Source organism: Heptranchias perlo, chromosome 30 (assembly GCF_035084215.1).
Source record: "Heptranchias perlo isolate sHepPer1 chromosome 30, sHepPer1.hap1, whole genome shotgun sequence".
NCBI lineage: Eukaryota > Metazoa > Chordata > Chondrichthyes > Hexanchiformes > Hexanchidae > Heptranchias > Heptranchias perlo.
Genome location: NC_090354.1, coordinates 19,900,497 through 19,920,442, shown reverse-complemented (window position 1 = coordinate 19,920,442; position 19,946 = coordinate 19,900,497). Strand labels below are relative to the sequence as shown.

The 19,946-nt window shown below is 40.7% G+C and overlaps 1 protein-coding gene across 2 annotated transcripts in view; it reads right to left on the bottom strand.

Moving 5' to 3' along the window:
* hrob (homologous recombination factor with OB-fold) overlaps positions 1-19,946 on the bottom strand; it is a 39,588-nt gene continuing 19,642 nt past the window's right edge. For both annotated transcript variants that reach the window (XM_067969240.1, XM_067969241.1), the window contains exons 5-10: positions 19,199-19,339; positions 16,935-17,043; positions 14,007-14,092; positions 13,053-13,175; positions 7,245-7,467; positions 1-487 (exon numbers count right to left, since the gene is read on the bottom strand). In XM_067969240.1, coding sequence (XP_067825341.1) covers positions 432-487; positions 7,245-7,467; positions 13,053-13,175; positions 14,007-14,092; positions 16,935-17,043; positions 19,199-19,339 — 738 coding nt within the window. In that variant the 3' untranslated portion in view covers positions 1-431. The remainder of the gene's footprint in view (positions 488-7,244; positions 7,468-13,052; positions 13,176-14,006; positions 14,093-16,934; positions 17,044-19,198; positions 19,340-19,946) is intronic.

Genomic DNA, 19,946 nt, shown 5'->3' with positions numbered 1-19,946 from the left:
TCTCGGCACAAAATCTACATTTTAATAAATTTCTAGAATATTCTCATTCAATATACAGCAGGATTTAACAAAAAAAACTCACAGGCTTAAGCTAAACAATTACATGTATGTTAAGTAGATTAACATTTCAGTTCATTTTAAATGCACCAAAAGTATATTTTACAGTAATGTAGGAAGGCTGCTGTGGTATATCTGAACAGTGGCCTCACATCTGAGCCTCGTTCCTAATCCAGGAGGGACTGTCTCCTCCTTAATGGTAATTTCAGGTCCTAATTGAAGTGATTTTGGGTAGTCTCTTGTTAATTCAGTTCCCAGTGGACATGAAAACAGACTTGTAGCTCACAATTATCAGTTTAAACAGAAACAAAACAAATAAATAAGCTGCCATCCAGGATTCAATTCAGTGCTTCACAGGGACATCTACTGAGGTTCTAAAGAGTGGAGAAGAATTCCTCTGGCAGTTCAGCCATCAGGCAATCAAGACCATCTGCAAAAATAGAAGAAATTAAATTGCAGGCAACTAGACAAGTTGGTATTGTAATTAGTTTAAATCCCATTCACAGGAAGTATGGGGAATTACAACTCATACCCTGCAACTGATATCACAAAATAGATTTGCCCAATGGCATTATCGGCAAGGAACACAGAAATACTTAGGCATCTACCGATACAAATAGAGAGTTAAATATCTTATTGATGTTGCACTTACATTCAGAAATTCCGTGAATGCATACCAGCAATACATCTACAAAAACAACTTTGGGCCTTTGAGTGATCATTTTTATTGGCAACAAATAGGAGGAGGAGGGGGGGGTTACATGCAAAAAAACAGGCAAGGTGCCAATTCCCTTTAGTACAGTATCTTATGACAATGAGAAAGTTGCAATTAGAAATGAACAGATCGCCAGTTATCTGTTTGCCATCATAACAATTGTCCAAGAGTGGTTGCTTAGACCCACAGACAGTTCTTGTGGATTCAATACTGAATAACTATTTAGAAATAGTATCTGAAGTGTTTCTGAAGATCGATGGCCTTAAAGTTACAACTGAAGCTCGATAAAATCTACAAATGAACAAAGATGTGGAGATGCCGGTGATGGACTGGGGTGGACAAATGTAAGGAGTCGTACAACACCAGGTTATAAGTCCAACAGCTTTACTTAAAATCACAAGCTTTCGGAGGCTTCCTCCTTTGTCAGGTGAGAGAAAGAGAGAGAATGTCCAGTTGTATTAAAAACAGATAACTTTTTTTTCCCCTGCTGGTGGGGTTACATGTAGCGTGACATGAACCCAAGATCCTGGTTGAGGCCTTAACCGGGATCTTGGGTTCATATCACGCTACATGTAACCCCACCAGTGAAAAAAAAGTTCTGTTTTTAATACAACTGGTCATTCTCTATCTCTCTCTCACTCTCTCTCTGTCTTTGTGTTCTGACCGTTTGTGTGTTCAGTAGTCTTGTATGTAATGTTTCTCTGTCTGAACACTATTCAACTCCTTTGATTGCCTTGATAACGGGCAGTTGGAAAGATTATCTGTAATCACCAGGCACTGTTCTCTGACTATATATGTTGTACCTTTATGGAATCCCACACTCACCTGACGAAGTAGGAAGCCTCCGAAAGCTTGTGATTTTAAATAAAGCTGTTGGACTATAACCTGGTGTTGTAAGACTCCTTACATTTACAAATGAACAAACATCTACTTCATATTTGTGCAAGGTTCTTAAGAGGAAAGAAACTTGCACCGGAGGTCGCTTGGCTCACCATGAATGTGCGGATGCTTAGTCTCCCACTGGAGTCTATGATTCTGACCATTGACTCAAACTTTCATGACAACAAACTGAGAAAATGGCCACTGTGTTCAATCCTAATACCAACTTGCATTTATGCAGCACCTTTAACATATAGGATGTCTCAAGGCGTTTCATAGAGGCACATTTGGACAAAAACAGGACGCTAAGCCAGAGGGATAACCAAAAGCTTGGTCAAATCTCACCTCCAGATGAGTTTTAAGAAGGGTCTTAAAAAGGAGAGGGAGGTGGGAGGGAATTTTACAGCATGGGGCTCAGACGTCTGAAGGCACAATGAAAGTTGGGGGGGGGGGGGAATGGCAAGGTGCGCGAGACCCCAGAGTCAGAAACTCAGATAGGGAGGGGTGAGACCATTAAGGAATTTGAACACGAGGACAGGGATGATAGGTGAATGTGAGCTGATGAGGGATAGGATACAATCAGCCAAGTTTTGGATGAGCTGAAGTTTACAAGAGGGTGCAGGACAGGAAACCGGCCAGGAGAGCATTGGAATAGTCAAGTCTGGAGGTAACAGAGGCATGGATGAGTGTTTCAGCGACAGATGGGCAGAGGCAGAGTCAGAGACAGGCGTTGTTAGAGGTGGGAGTAGGCAGTCTTTGCGACAAAGGGAATATGGGAGGTAGACAGTTGGTAGGGGAGAAAAGAAGCCAGGGGTTATCTTTGTTCTCTAGGATAATCCTGGAGTTGTGGCAGTTTTGGCAGGAAAGCGAGGCTCAATAGTACTTGATGTGGCCCAGCCAGATCTGGTGATGGATGGCTAAACCAGCTGTGTACCAGATACACTCTAGTTAACACCTCTTGGATGTGAAGGAGCAAAGATAGGAGCCATATTAAGAGATCAACCAGGACGGGAGTGTGTAAAGGTTTTGCTGGACACGAAGGCATTCAAAAGGTAGACGAGAGGTACTAGTTGAGCGGATCAACAGCTGCAGAAGTACTGTGGCGAATGGAAGGCCAAAGAACAGTTCCATTTTCCTGTTCTTTCTCTGTACCCTTTAATAACATTATATTGGCCCACTTGATTTGAACCCCATACACCACCTTAAATATTCACTCCCTCCACCACCGGCGCACCATTGCTGCAGTGTGTAACATCCACAGGATGCACTGCAGCAACTCGCCAAGGCTTCTTCGACAGCATCTCCCAAACCCGCGACCTCCACCACCTAGAAGGACAAGGGCAGCAGGCACATGGGAACAACACCACCTGCACGTTCCACACCCACCCCCCACCCCCCCCCCACCACCCAAGTCACACGCCATCCTGACTTGGAAATATATCGCCATTCCTTCATCGTCGCTGGGTCGAAATCCTGGAACTCCCTACCTAACAGCACTGTGGGAGAACCTTCACCCCACGGACTGTAGCGGTTCAAGAAGGCGGCTCACCACCACCTTCTCAAGGGCAATTAGTGCAATAAATGCTGGCCTTGCCAGCGAAGCCCACATCCCACGAACGAATAAAAAACATACTAATCCGCTCAGAAAAAATGATGGATTTGCAAATCCCCAAAACACCAGTAAAGAGCCCAGAATTATAGGAAGTATTGTAAACAATTTTACAACACCAAGTTATCGTCCAGCAATTTTATTTTAAATTCACAAGCTTTCGGAGGCTTCCTCCTTCGTCAGGTGAACGATGTGGAGTCCTTTCGGGATCTTGTCTGCTTCACCTGACGAAGGAGGAAGCCTCCGAAAGCTTGTGAATTTAAAATAAAATTGCTGGACGATAACTTGGTGTTGTAAAATTGTTTACAATTGTCAACCCCAGTCCATCACCGGCATCTCCACATATAGGAAGTATAACACGGGGCCGGGCGGGGGAGGGGTCAGGCATTCGGCCCATTGGACCTATGCCAGTAGTAATTCTTCAACTGGATAATCCTCTGCTTATATTCCCTTGGTACAGATTTGTCAACCAGCAAGAAATACATGTCACTGCTAACCTCATCAAAATCTTTCATTACCTTAAAAACTTCAAATAGATCCCTCTTAACCTTTATGTAAATGTAGACCCAACTTTTCATCTTTTCTTCATAACTATAATCTCTCATCCTAGTATGATTCTAGCCAATTCTTCATCTATATACCTTTTACACAACTTTCCTATAATTGTGCACTCAGAATTGCATCCAGTACTTCAAGTTCAGTCTAACCAATGGCTTGTATAAATTCAACATTGCTTCTTTCCTTTTATATTTAATGACCCCAGGATCCCAATTGCTTTTATAAAAATGACCATTTCTACCTACACTCCCGCTTCAACGATCGATATAGCTGAACCTCCAGATATCTTCGTTCCTCACTCTTAAGCATCTTGTATTTAGAGTATACCTCCATTATACTATTCTTTTCCCCAATTGCACTACTTCATGTTTCTCTGCATTGAACTGCATCTGTCACCTATCTGCCTACTTCCCTAGATAATTTCCTCCTGCATTATTCCTCAGTTTGCCATGTCCTCTAATTTGATATGTTCAGAAAACATCATTCATCTTGTGCCTATATCTAAATTATTTATCTAAAATGGAAAACAAAAGCAATCCTAGCACAAATCTCTGGTGCTTACCACTACCCACATCCCTCCTATCTGAATATGATCCATTAACTTCTTTTTATCGGCTAGCTATCTCTACGTATGCAGCTACATCCCATTTAATACCATCTGCCTTAATTTTCTTAAGTGTCCAATGTGGCACCATATCAAACATTTTCTTGAGCTCGAGAATGATCCAGCTCAATGGCAGGTGGGCCATGCATTTCTTCCCTTCAATTTAACAAAAACAGCATGTTCAGAAGCCAGTGTGCATCGATATCCAGCTCGAGTAGGAATGCTGTGTTGCACACAGATACAAAGTAGACTTGAGGTTTCATTTCCCATGATTCCAGACAAATATGATACATAAACCTGCACCAAGTGCAAATGTAAAGCAACACACACAGACGGGTGGTTTGGTTCCACCGAAAGGGAGTAGGATTCTTACAGAAAAAGGGAGGGGGCCGATTAAACAGCGATATGGAACCATTCACAGGGACACTTATTTTTCGTATGGCTAGTTCGCCCCTGCACACAGCTGGCAGATGATTGTAACAGGCTAAAATTACATAGTGAGTAAGCAGTTGATTTGGAAAGCTACTAATCTGAATGCCAAATGTTGGATATTTTGAAATACATGACCCTTGACAGAAAAGAAAATGAGAACACTCAAATTCCCAACAGCATACTTTTTCAATCTGAAACGCAATGAACTTTTTTTTTTAAAAAAAACAAGATTATTACACATATAGGAGGAATTGAATCTTCAACATGGTTGCTACACAAAACATAAAACACAAGATATCGACTCAGCCAGATCTACTTGCTACTGACAGCAGGGGATGCTGTTTCTCCATTACAGTTAATACACACAGAAAAAGCAGCATCTATATAATGCTCATGTGTCTTCTCCTTGATGCACTAACAGTGGATTAATTACAATTTTTCAGTGCCCTTTACTTTTTTAAAAAATACATTCAGAAATACAATGCAAGGGGTTTTACTTAGCCTTTATTTTGACAGTTTCACACTAAATCTTCTAACATCTCAAAGCAAATTCCACATGGATAGCAGTGAGCCCCATCACATATATAGAACAACACATATTACATACACAGTATGAATATAACAATGCTTAGGGAAAACATTGCTCATTGAGGGGAACCTTCTGCATATTCACACAGGAGAACTATGACTAAACTATCCTAATTTTCAAATGCAAAAACAGAAATAAAATGTAATAAATTATGAAAAGGTTTTTTGTGGAAAGTGCAGATTCAAGCAATGCCAGGATAAAATTATGTTTCAAAATGAGGCCTTGGATACATCTCAACTACTAATATTCCAGGAGTTTGCTCCAGCCTACTAATACACTAGACCTTCTATCATGCCGGTCGTGAAAGGGGTGGGGCAGGGATTATAGAGAAAGCTGCTCTGGTTAATAATGAAGGGATAATTTCCATGCTTTCTTCATTCAGCAGGAAGCAATTAATAATCTATGTTATCAGAATTTTATAGTAAGGAGGGCATTGGATGTAGTTTAAATTTTAATGGGAGCATCTTAAACAACTGTTAGGAGCTTAGCAGTGAGGAGTTGATAAATTTCAATATAAAATTGGTGAATATTTAGGTCACAAAATACGTGATAAAAGTGAGCAGAAATTAACTTCAATGCACTCTTTGTACATCAGTGAGGCATTACTGACCCAGTCTCAACTATTTATCTTCAGAAATTGCTTAACTTGCCGTATTTTGTAAAAGTTACTACATTGACTGCAGACCCTCAGATTGTTCTCATGTGTACATTTATTATGCACTGAAAGATGGATTTAAAAATAAATCCTGCAACCTTATACAACGAAGTGTGTGAGGTCTTGTTACAATATTTACACATGATGAAACACAAGGACTGTCCATTAATCTTCCCTTTTTCAGAATGCTTTTGTCCAGGAAGGTGAATCACTTTACTTTGAAGGATTTCACTACTTATTACATTTGCAAATGTTTAAAAGATCCTCTTTATAAATTGTTTGTTTGGACTGTTACTATTGTTATGATTTAACATGGGGGAAAGGGCAAGGAACAGACAGGATCATAGGTATAATGTATACTCAAGATCTTTTGCTAACCTGTATCCTCAGTTCTAAACTTGTTGCAAAGGCACACAGATTATTTTCTTGTAATTTTTTTTAAGCCACGAGACAGCAATTGTGGTGTTGCAGTTCTGGTAACAAAAGCCAGAATAAAAAGTTGCCTCCTCCCTCTTAACTCCACTCATTCCTGATACCAAAGCACAAAATGATTCAGGGAGTGGAAGAAACTTGTATTTTATACAAACAACAGAAATAGAAATGTGTATTGGACCCTCGTGATTTGCAGCATGTATCTGTAGGTGTGGGTACAGCAGTCACTGATTCATGGAATTAGTAATTCACACTGAGCATTAATGAACACATAACACATACAAATTAGATACCCTGCATTTGCCAAAAACAAGTTAATATAATACCTGCATTGCATCAGAAACTTCATGTGTTCCAATAATTCATCATCCATTTGTCCACAGTAATGCTACACTGTGGACATGATAGATTAAAAACCAGCTGTACTCAACTCACCTTGGAGACAGCAGCTGGAATGCAAGTGCACGAAGTTTAATTTTTAAAAAAACTTTTTGCATAAACAGGTTAGTAGAAACAAATGCAAGTTATTTGGAGAGATTAATTATATGGACATTTAGGAGATCTATTATTGAGTTTGCGCTTGTGTAACTACTTGGTTCGAGATCAATCTAGGACAATACACAATTCTGAAATTCACCCTGAACCAATAATGAATATTTATTTTGTTGACTACATGCAAATGATTTAAACATTTTTCCTGAACATTTGACCTACCTGCTTCCCAGTCGTCTTCACAATGTCCCTGTAACACAGTGCCTTTACATCCAGATATTTCCAAGTTTTCCTTCCCTGTACTGGAAGGAAGTGTCTGAGGATCCCATGATGTAGTGTCTGTGCAGGAGTTTTTGTTTGTGATTAAAGAATCGCTACATCTGGGGTCATAAGGAGACTTGGCCACGAAGTTAAAGGTTGATTGTTGTAGAAGTGCAATGTGCTTCTGAAAACAAGGAAAATATTTTAAATCAATCAAACTGCCTGCCAGACAAAGTCTTACTCGGAAAAATCTAAGAACTCCATTCACCAAGCACCAAGACGAGGCAACACCAGTTATTGTGCAACTACTCGATCCAAGCAGTACCCATGCACTACAGTCTCAAGATTCAAGTGCTGTTAAAAAATATTCTTTAAAAGGGTCTCCAGCCATTCTCTACTCATTAGCCTAATTTGCAAGTTGGTTTCTTATCGAAGGGCCATGGCTCACCAAAGATATATTCATCTTGTTGTTGCTGGTACTCCCATGTGGCTAAATGGTCTGTGAAATGTGTTACAAGTCACTGCACCACAATCAGTAGCAGAGGTTTATTCTGCTTTGTGCAGTAAGGTACATTTTCAAGCAACTTTAAAAAAAAAGCCTCTATTGTAGGATTTTGCATTGCATGACAAAGGTATCTTACTTGATTCAAGACCAATGTAGGAAAATACACAATTCTGAAATTCATCCTGAACCAATAATAAATATTTTGTTATCTATATGCAAATTATTTAAACACATAAGCTTGCATGGCCACAGGAACTACATGCAGCGATTATAGGTGTATTCCAATATAGAGTACAAATAAATAATGGTATTAACATGCAATGTTCTGCATGACAAACACTAAAAGTAAGAGGACAACCAAAGGAAGAAAAAAGTTTTGACTATGACCAGGTCAAGGTCAAAGGGAAAGCAGAAGAGATGACCCCAGACTCAAGTCCATCTAAACAGTAGGGTAGGTATATGTTCAGAGCCAACCAGGACATCACTCTAGGACACCATGTAAAAAAAGGACAATATCAGAAGCTCTAGCTCTTACTATGAAAGGGATATAAATCTGGAACTTCTTAACGGAACCCAATTGAGACCAGACAGCATGGGAGCGCAGGTGGGGAAGACATAAAAAAAAAGCAATTGGGATTCTGGGTTTAATACATATGGGCACTGAATATAGAAGAAAATGATGAAATGATTATGGGATACTTGGAGTATTGCGTGCAGTCCAGGGCACCCCATTATAGGAAGGATATTAGAGCAATGGAAAGGGGCAAAGATTCAATGGAATATTTGAAAAGTGCTTACAGTTACAAAGAAAACATCAAAATATGGTGGTTTCTCACTGAACAAGGTTAAGGGAAGACCAAGGTGAGGTTTTCAAAACCGTGAAAGGTTTTGAGGGGATAAACAATGAAAAGTTATTTCCCTTGGTTGTTAAATCAGTAACAAAGGGTCACGGTCTGAGGATTATAAGTAGAAAACTAAAAGGGGAACTTTTGATGACTGGATTTCACAAAAAGGGTCCTTAGTAAATGGAATGCTTTGCCGTAAGTGGCTATTGTAATTGGATAGGTATCTGAAAAGGAAGACCGTAAAAAGGATATAGGGAAAGATCAAGGAAATGAGATTAGAGTAAATAGCTCCGTGAAGAATAGTGGCACATGATCAATGGCTAAATAGTCTCAATTCTGTGCTGCACTTTTATGATTCTCCCGGATATAAATGCATCCATGCCAATAAGAGTCCAAAAAGGAAATTCACATAGAAGCCAGCAAGGGACAGACAATCCTATTATACACGCACATGTAGCTGGCCTCTAAACCACACTGAGGCGGGCCCGAGAGTAAACATGAAACACTTGCATAGGATTTTTCCATCAGTGTCTCTAATTCTATTTTGTTACCTTGTTTCCATGCTAGGTATCCTTCAGTTATTTTTCTTTCTTTCTTTCTTCTCCCCCCACCCGCCCCCCCCCTCCCAAGAATTGCACATATTTGGTTGTCATTGTACACTTTGTTCACAAAAACATGCATTGGAACAATTTTCTTTTCTCAAGTACATTTATTTTTGTTTCTTTTACAGCTCTGTCTTCCTACCATGGGATGTCTTTCTGCCTGTGCAATCACAGAACTTAATAGAATATGGGAAGTAGCTCAATTTCCAAACAGGAGGATGGTTACTGCAGCTGAAGACCTTAGAGAGGAAAAGATGCTAGCACACTACTTTTGACATGTTATTACATTATACGTCACATGTTATCACATTACTGCTTGTTTTACTGAGATGCCTAATTGCAGGATCACAGTGCAGGACACCACTAAAGCTGGAAAAAGAGTTGAGGTGGTAAATATCAAGTAGTAGCGATTAGATGGATTTTAAAAGCTTTAAGATCATCAGAGGAAGGAGAGACTTAGGGAGTAGGGAGTTCCACAATAAAAGTCCTGAGAAAGAATAAGAGTCTGGGGATGAGTTTGGTACCAGAATCAATGGGCCAGAAATCACGCAAAGCAGCGAGGCAATGCTCACCACAGCTCCTGCGAATTAAATTAACGAAAATACTTACTGTGGGCTCTGTGGCTTTGAATTGCTTGAATTTGAACTTTAAATTAAATGTGCGCTATCAACCCAACCTCTGAGCAACGTGAGTTGCTGTGCGGCTAGAAAAGTCTGAGAGAAGACACCCCCACAAAGTCTGTCAGGAAGAGAAGTCCCGCCCACAGATTCAGGCTGTATTGTTCAAGCAGACTTCATTCATTTAAAGTTAGTATTCTGTATGTCATTGTAAATAAAAACTTAATTTAAAAAAAAAATAAAAAGCCAAAGAAATAATTGAATTAAAGAGACAGAAGGGAAAAGTAAAAAAAAATTTTTCAGACCAAAAACTATTAAAATAAGGAGCAATGAGACTCCACATTTTTATAAGTTAATTTTTTAGTTGTTTGGCAGTCATTAAGACTAACCACGCTGTTAAAACAGATAAAGAGGTGGTACTAGAAAGGCTGGCTCTACTTAAAGTAGATAAGTCACCCAGTCCGGATGGGATGCACCTATATTGCTGAGGGAAGGATGGAAATTGCAGAGGTACTGGCCATTATCTTCCAATCATCCTTTAGGTGGTGGTGCCAGAGGACTAGAGGATTGCAAATGTTACAGCCTTGTTCAGAAAAGGGCATAAGGATAAACCCAGCAACTACAGGCCAGTCAGTTTAACCTCGGGGAAACTATTAGAAATGATAATCTGGGACAGAATTAGTAGTCACTTGGACATGTGCGGATTGATTAGGGAAAGTCAGCACGGATTTGTTAAAGGCAAATCGTGTTTAACTAACTTGATTGAGTTTGTTGATGAGGTAACAGAGGGCTGATGAGGGCAATGCAGTTGATGTGGTGTATATGGACTTCCAAAAGGTGTTTGATAAAGTGGCACATAATAGGCTTGTCATCAAAGTTGAAGCCCATGGAATAAAAGAGGCAGTGGCAGATGGATACGAAATCGGCTAAGAGACAGGAAACAGAGTAGTGGTGACAGATTGTTTTTCGGATTGGAGGAAGGTATACAGTGGTGTTCCCCAGGGGTTGGTACACCACTGTGTACGTATTAATGTCTTTGACTTGGGTGTACAGGGCACAATTTCAAATTCTGCAGATGATACAAAACTTGGAAGTGTAGTGAACAGTGAGAATGATAGTGATAGACTTCAAGAGGACATGGACAGGCTGGTGGAATGGGTGGACACGTGGCAGATGAAATTTAACGCAGAGCAGTATGAAGTGATACGTTTTGGCAGGAAAAATGAGGAGAGGCAATATTAACTAAAGGGTACAATTCTAAAGAGGGTGCTGGAACAGAGAGACCTGGGGGTATATGTGCACAGGTCGCTGAAGGTGGCAAGGCAGGTTGAGAATGCAGTTAAAAAAAGCATACAGGATCCTGGGCCTTATAAAGAGGCACAGAGGACAAAAGCAAGGAAGTTATGATGGACTGTTATAAAACACTGGTTTGGCCACAACTAGAGTATTGTTTCCAATTCTGGGCAGCGCACTTTAGGAAGGATGTGAAGGCGTTAGAAAGAGTGCAGAAAAGATTTACTTTTTAAAAAAAAATTCGTTCATGGGATGTGGGCGTCGCTGGTGAGGCCAGCATTTATTGCCCATCCCTAATTGCCCTCGAGAAGGTGGTGGTGAGCCGCCGCCTTCAAACGCTGCAGTCCGTGTGGTGAAGGTACTCCCACAGTGCTGTTAGGAAGGGAGTTCCAGGATTTTGACCCAGCGACAATGAAGGAACGGCGATATATTTCCAAGTCAGGATGGTGTGTGACTTGGAGGGAAACGTGCAGGTGGTGGTGTTCCCATGTGCCTGCTGCTCTTGTCCTTCTAGGTGGTAGAGGTCGCGGGTTTGGGAGGTGCTGTCGAAGAAGCCTTGGCGAGCTGCTGCAGTGCATCCTCTGGATGGTACACACTACAGCCACTGTGTTGGTGGTGAAGGGAGTGAATGTTTAGGGTGGAGGATGGGGTGCCAATCAAGCAGGCTGCTGTGTCCTGGATGGTGTCGAGCTTCTTGAGTGTTGTTGGAGCTGGACTTATCCAGGCAAGTGGAGAGTATTCCATCACACTCCTGACTTGTGCCTTGTAGATGGTGGAAAGGCTTTGGGGAGTCAGGAGGTGAGTCACTCGCCGCAGAATACCCAGCCTCTGACCTGCTCTTGTAGCTACAGTATTTATATGACTGGTCCAGTTAAGTTTCTGGTCAATGGTGACCCCCAGGATGTTGATGGTGGGGGATTTGGCGATGGTAATGCCGTTGAATGTCAAGGGGAGGTGGTTAGACTCTCTCTTGTTGGAGATGGTCATTTCCTGGCACTTGTCTGGAGCAAATGTTACTTACCACTTATGATGGTTCCAGGGATGAGGGACTTCAGTTATGTGGATAGACTGGAGAAGTTGGGGTTGTTCTCCTTAGAGCAGAGAAGGTGGAGAGGAGATTGGATAGAGGTGTACAAAATCATGAGGGGTCTAGACAGAGTAGATAGAGAGAAACTCTACCCATTGGCGGAAGGGTCAAGAACCAGAGGGCACAAATTCAAGGTGATTGACAAAAGAACCAAAGGTGACATGAGGAAAAACATTTTTTTTAAATGCAGCGAGTGGTTATGATCTGGAATGCACTGCCTGAAAAGCTGGTGGAGGCAGATTCAATCGTGGCTTTCAAAAGGGAATTGGATAAGTACTTGAAGGAAAAAAAATCTGCAGGGCTACAGGGAAAGGGCGGGGGAGTATTACTAACTGGATCACTCTTGCAGCGAGCTGGCACGGATTAGATAGGCCGAATGGCCTCCTCCTGTGCTGTAGCCATTCTATGATTCTAAAACTTAGTTTAGACCTGGTGTTTTTAGGTGTACCTGTTTGGTGGCATAATTAGTTACTTTCCAGCTGGGCAGATAAGCAAGTTGGCGCTTTTTCAATGATTTCTCTGATTGCAGTGTGCGAATGCCCTTTAATTCGAAGCTGTCATGTTGCCAGCGAACCATGGAGCAAGATCCGGATTTCCGTGTTTCACTGCGCATGTGCAATCGCAGGAACTTGCTCCTTCAATTCACCACTAAAAACAGAGCGCTGTTGAGCTCCTCCATTATTCCGGGAGCGATTTCTGGCCCAATGTAGATCCAGTTACAGGCATAGTATTAGTACTGACGAGTCACTTCTTTTACACTGCTGCTGGTTTGTACAGCATCTACTCAATTGCTGAAGGAAGTACCCACTGAGGTTCTTACCTGGGGACTCTGGTCCAGCTGGCTACTGAAGCATTCACTAGCACCTTGTGGATATATTCTGATCACATTGCTTGGTGTTATATTCAAATAATGATTTCTAAGCGATGGAGAAAATACACCAACCTAAAAACAAACAAAAATGCATGTTAGCATTGAGGAAATGCCAGGTTTCCTTTTAAGATCAGAATTTACATTCAAATTCCAGACAAAAAGCAATTGAGGATGATTCACACTCGATAGAAAGACAAACTGACAAATTATCAACAAAGCGTTTAAGGTAAACCATTCAGGAATATAATGACATTTTGGAAAACACCTGTACAAATTTAACATTATATTTTACTTAGTTGACAGCCTAAGGCATCAAACAGTAATCAAGGTTATGTAAGTGTGTATACCACCTCACAATAGCCTACTAGTCATCAACATTAGCTCTACACAGCTAGCATCATATTCTAGTGTGGCGCTAGTACACAAGCAGTCCTAAATGCTCACTTATGATAATGGGTAAGACCCAGCAAAATCAGTGTCACTCTCACCAATGAGCTGTTCTCTGTGACCAACCTACGCTTCACCCACTCTCAAAGGTGTCTCCTTCAACCAGCAGTGTTTTTGGAGTAGCAGTGTGAACCAGCCATCCAAACAAAGCAACCCTAACTAGTTGACAGGCAGCACCTGAACAGGATTCATCATCCAGTAATGGTAGGGTCAACATATGGACAAAGGGAAAATCAAAGGCAATGGAGTCTCCTTCAATAATTGGCTAACTTGCTGTTTTTGGTCCGCTGGTGGTAATAGTGCACAACGTGTTAAACCCACATTGGATAGTACAAAGTGGCATTTCCCCCCCCCCCCCCAATAGTGTCATTCTTCTATTGGTGTTAAATAAGCAGTAAAATTAATGAGTCAAAAATTCTACTCATAATTCTAATGTTAAAGTATAGAGATAATAACCTGTTTCAGGAGAAGCACAGTTCCAACCTTTAAATCATTCGGTTGCTCAACTAGAAGCTGTCTGTGAATGGTGCCTTGCATTTCTCCTGTGCAAATCAACAGAAAGAATTAGGCTTCATGGAAACCAAATTCCAGCAGCCATCAGTCCCATGCTGCCAAATGAAGGATCTTATAACCTGCATCATTTACAATTATTTATTTGTACAGATGCTTTAAAAAATACCTTTTATAATACAATATACTGTGTCTTTGGATAGCCTTTAAGCGTGTTTATTCCTAATACATCTTTCTAAAGGGGAAAAAACAATGCACATTTGGTGGAGGGGTGGGGAAAAAGGCAAGCAGGTAGTACCCCAAGCTCCACTCAAAAGAAATAGTTTTAAAAATTTTTATTACCAACTTCAGGGAAGATATTGAATCTCCTGAATGGAGAAGATCTGCATGGATGATTAACTTGACCAATCCATCACTAACTGGCTTCTATTTATTTGAGAAGGGATCAGATTACTAATCCCAATGTTGAAATGTGAATATAAATATAAAATTCAGGTCTTTTTTTTTTCCTCCACAGAAGGATTTAGAAAGTTATTTTGAATCTTGGCAAAGTGTATTCTCAAGTTCAAAAAAAAAGCACCTAGGCAAAAGACGGTTAATATGCCAATAGAAGCTGCTCTCCCTCCCCCCTGAAAAAAAATGAAATAACCAAATCATTAGCTCATCTTGGTAATCAGTAAGCAACTTACACCTATCATATTGGGAGGGCTTTGTCATGTATCAGGACTTTTTGACCATTTTTCCAGGGAAAGGATTTGAAAATAAGAGTTACTTTCAAGTGTTGGCTTTAAAACAAAGTTGATTTGCACAGATTTAAAAAGGAAGGTCGCAGGCATTGAGAAAATGTATATTAAAACTAAACATTGTCCTATGTAACAGCATCAATCAGGGGACATTAAGGGAGTTAAATCATCTCAGAAACTCCCAACAATCATTCACATTGTAGGCGATGGAACATCCCTTTCTGTTGAGCTTTGCATGAAGCCAGTTTCAAAGGGAGAGGCATAGTAGCAAGTTTTTATTAGGAAGGCAGTCAACCTTCAGACAGTAACAGGGGTCAGGAACAAAGCCCCAACTTCCTGTGGGGTCAGGAAAAAGGTGAAAAAAAGATTCATATTAGCAGTCAGGTTTTGTTAAAGGAAGGGCTGCATGAGTTTTCACTGAGGCGAAGAGGTTAGAAATGCTGGAGGATAGTTAAAGAACATCTTGTTTAAGTCAAGCAAGACAAACCACTGATGTGGGGAAGCATGGCAGTTGTACTGATCGCATTAAGTGAATGTGATCATAACTGTTACTTTGTATGCTCCTCGCAGTGAAATAAAACAGCTTAACGATTCACATCAAGCCTCACCTCACAAATCTTAGCCTTTGGAAAGATTGAAGAACTACACACAAGACATAAATATCAGGTTCAGATCACAAAGGGACATTATTGTTACATCCTTGGGTAATGTTTTTGTACAAGTAGATCTACGGCATTGAGAGTCAACTCCCATAGAGACGCACAGACTGCTTACAGGAGTGACTGATGCCATTGAACCCAAGAATGTCGGATAAACAGCAGCCAATTTGTTTACAGCAAAGGGCCCCCAAACAGCAATGAGATAAATGATAATCTGTTTTTAGTAATGTTGGAAGGCTAAATGTTGGATTGGACACTGGGAGAACTCCCCTTGAACAATGCTATGGGATCTTTCACACTCACTTGAGAGGGCAGATAAAACCCCAGTTTAATCTCATCTGAAAGACAGCTCCAACAGAACAAAGCAACAATATTTTAAAAAGGTCATCGTCTGTAATTGTTGGGTTAATTATCTTAAAAGGGCCACTTTTCTAGTCTCTGCATGTTAATTAAACCAGGAATTCTGCTACAAAACAGAGTTCTTTCTATCTGGCAATCTGGAGACTACGGCTGAAAGGTGTGCGTGCAGGATGACAAGATCAAGCTTGGCTGCAATTATCACTCAAATATCCTGCTAACACACACTGTCTAAGTTTATACATTTAGAATGGTTATTTGAGGGCTCCCTTGATGACTGAGTTCACCCAGCAAAGCTGTCTATGTAGATCAGGAAAGCCTCAGGTTCGGTTCTTGGTCATTGTGGAGTCACCCGATTTCTGTGGGGCAGCAGTAGGGATGTTACAACTGATCTTAATGCTCATGGTATGGAGGTGGAATTAGCAGAAGTGCACATTCCTGATCACTACCCAATGATTCCTGCTGGAAAATGCGTGATTGCAGTGTCAGCTGTGATGCTCCCTACAGTCAAATAGCGTGTAGACTCTGTCGAGCCTCACATATTAATTATTGCCACTCAGGCAAGGATCATCGGTGGGGGTGGGGGTGGGGGTGGATGCCCGTGAGCCCTTACCTCAGCAATCAGTTAATACCTTTAGGAGATAAAAGGAGAAGAACTGGGGAGAAAAATAAAGTGCGTAAAAAAAAAAAGGCCAAGAATCAACATCTTCTGGATGAGAGAGAAAAGGGGAAGGGGAAACAAAATTAAGTGGATGCGCAGAGTTTGGACCCATAATTTTACCAAGGCAAGTTTCTGATCTCATCTGGGAAAAGCAATATTCTCTCACTCCTCACAAAGACCAATTCAAATAGGCACTAGTACTTAGCATGGGGGTAGAGTTGGCTATGGGAAATAATCGAAGGGAACTGGGATAACAGAGTCCCTAATCAATATAGGCTGAACCCAATGAGATAACTTAAGGGATCCACAGGTTCTTAAAACCCTGTACATGTTAATGTCTAGATCGATACATTCAAAGGTATCACACTACTGCATTGATTTAGCCAGTCCTAGTTATTGTAACAGTGATAATTCTTAAACTAACAGTTGAAAGCTTATTTAAGGAAAGCTCTACCTGATGGATCCTTAAAAACAGCACTGGCATCTGTGTTTGTTCGTGTCAGTGACTTTACAAGCACAGCCATGTTGGGGACCTTGCCTTTAGGAAGCTGCTTTAAGGCTGCCTATAGAAACACAATGAAGAGTTGGTTAAAATATTGAAAATCCTAATTTATTGCAGGGATAAATTAGAGCAAATAGCTTCAACACAACTAAAACCCTCACAAAAATTAACAAATGCACATCACTCACTGAAAGCAGGGACATTTTTCTACTACATTTAATTTTAAAGAAAAAGAACTTGCATTTATGTCGCACCTTTCATGACCTCAGGACGCCCCAAAGTGCTTTACAGCCAATTAAGTACATTTCGAAGTGCAGTCACTGTTGTAATGTGGGAAACGTGACAGTCAATTTGTGCAAAGCAAGATCTCACAAACAATGAGATAATCTATTTTAGTGGTGTTGATTGAGGGATAAACGTTCACCAGAACTCCCCTACTCTTCAAAAAGTGTCATGGGACCTTTTACATCCACCTGAGGAGCCAGACGGGGCCTCGGATCACCGTCTCATCCAAAAGTCGATGCCTCTGACAGTGCAGCCCAGATCATGTGCTCATGTCTCTGGAGTAGGGCTGGAACCCACTACCTTCTGATTCAGAGGTGAGAGTGCTACCACTGAGCCATGGCCGACACCGTGAAACAGAATTAAAATGGAAATTGCCTTCAATTACAAAATTTGAAAACGAAGGACAGGAGACAAATTGTCTATGGGAGCCAGCCCGGGTTGATTGATCTGGAAATTAGTCAGGGTAACAGGGGGCTCTCTTTTAGATGCAAATTGAATTGTACAGGGTCAAAACACCAACATGCACTCAGAACCCTGACGATAGTGAGCAACTGCTCATTAGCATTCCAATTTTTTTTTGCATCGCGTCAGTGACCACTTACCCTCACACTGATACCAATGACAAGTCAAAGAATTCTTCAGATGAGAAATTTCAAGTCAACAGACCATCAATTCCAAGAGTGTAAATTTGTTTACAACACTAAATTGAGGTCTTGTGCTATGAATTTTAATAATGGTCTAACTTTCCTGATTTGTTTGAATTTTGCAGGGATAGCCATTTCATGCTCAAGGTGAAATTCTGAAACTATTTTAGGATGCAATTGTAGGTGATGTTTTAGTAAGGCTGGATACGCGTGAATGACCATGACTGCCTGAAGCTTACCAGCTCTCCTAGTTAAAACTAATGCAATGAGTACTAGTTTCAAATGGAAAAAGTGTTAAAATATGTGAATGCAAGGATTCAACAGAAAATATGAGCTCACAGAAATATTTAGAAGCCCCAACTCCCATGATGGTTCAATTGGTAAAGGCAGTGTGCAAGTCTGTAACACTGACTGGAAGACACCAGGTTAGATCCCCAGTAGGTGTTGAGTTAGTCAGGGTGGCAGTAGGGGTGCTATAATTATCCTCAGGAACTTCCAAAACTTTGTCTGGGTTCATAAGAATGGCACTGTAATGAAGTACAAGAGGGCAGTCAGCATCAGTGGAACTGTATTTAAGTAGGAATCAACGCATTTAGGAAAGGAGGGGAGAACGCATAAAGTGTAATAGGAGTTCTGAGGAGCTGAGTAACAAAAAACAAAATGATTACAGCTACAAAGGAGGGGCAAAGAGCCTAATAATCCTATCCCAGTGGGAAATGCTGGGCTTCCCTGAATACTGAATCTCTTTTTTTCTGCTGCTATTCTCGTACATTGGATGCTAGATGGCAGATGGCAGAAAGGTTGCAATCTGGAATGACGGAAAAAAAAAATTGGGCCAGGAAGCATGTCAATTGACAGTGAAGTGATCCATCTCGTGCAATTACAATACCACCATATAACAACAACCATTATTAATAGGCAAGACCTCACTGCCTTGCCTGACCCATCTGCATTTATTTTTCCAATTAGACTTTCTTGTACAACAATCACGCAAGTCCCTGTACAGACAGGCCAGCAGAATAATTTTGGCATCTCTCATTTACACAATTCTTTGCACTGAACTTCAGCACTCACACTAGGTGGTCAGTTCTTCTTGTTTGGAGTCATATCACACCATGTGGTATCCTCAATTTATTTATGAAACGTTATCCCTTTAAGTCATGACCTCATGCCCCAATAGATGGTCTGTCCACCTTTATATTAGAGAAAAAACTGTAAAACAAATAGAATATACAGGTGAAAGTAGAGGCAGAGTGCCATGACTGTAACTGTTACTGTAAACCATACCTTTCGTAGAACCATGACAATGCTATAGCTTCGAAGGAAACAGCCAGTGTCTTGCTCATCCAACCTTAACTCTGCTTTCATGGCAGCCCACGGGCCTCTTCCAAAGTCATCTTCAACAGATTGTTGAGAATTAGGAACCTCCTTAATGTGAAATCAAAAAATTATGCAGGAACAGTGAAACATTATAGCTAAATATTAAATAGCATTTTGCACCTTCAATAGTTAGTCTATAGTTCAGAAAAGTCAAAACAGTATTCTAATCCCTGGTTGTGCTTCCAGCAGTCCTGTTCACAATGCTTTCTGTCCCCTTGCTCGCTCATCAATCTTTAATATTACAGCAAAAATTCACACTGAACTTGTAGAATACATATTCACCTCAAGAGAAGGAAATATTTAAGAGAAAGATGAAAGAAAAATAAATCAATAATAATGAATGCAGTATCTCAGCCTATTACTATCTGACCAGTAGTCACATTAAAAAGCAGCGTCAGCTGTATTAAGATCAAAATAAATGCATGATTTGCAGTCCAACAGTCACTCTGTTCCTTCTGAACAATTTTCAGGAATAAAAAAGGCCAAATGTCCAATGTTAATTCATCATTTACTCTTGTCTAACTTTCATTTAAGGTTGCTGCCAAAGGTCAAAATGCAGCTTGGCACCACTCATCTCTCTCCAATACAGTCTGCAGCCTCAAGTGTTTTCCATTCATTGTTTCTTTTATAGAATCAATCCACCATTTGTGCTGTA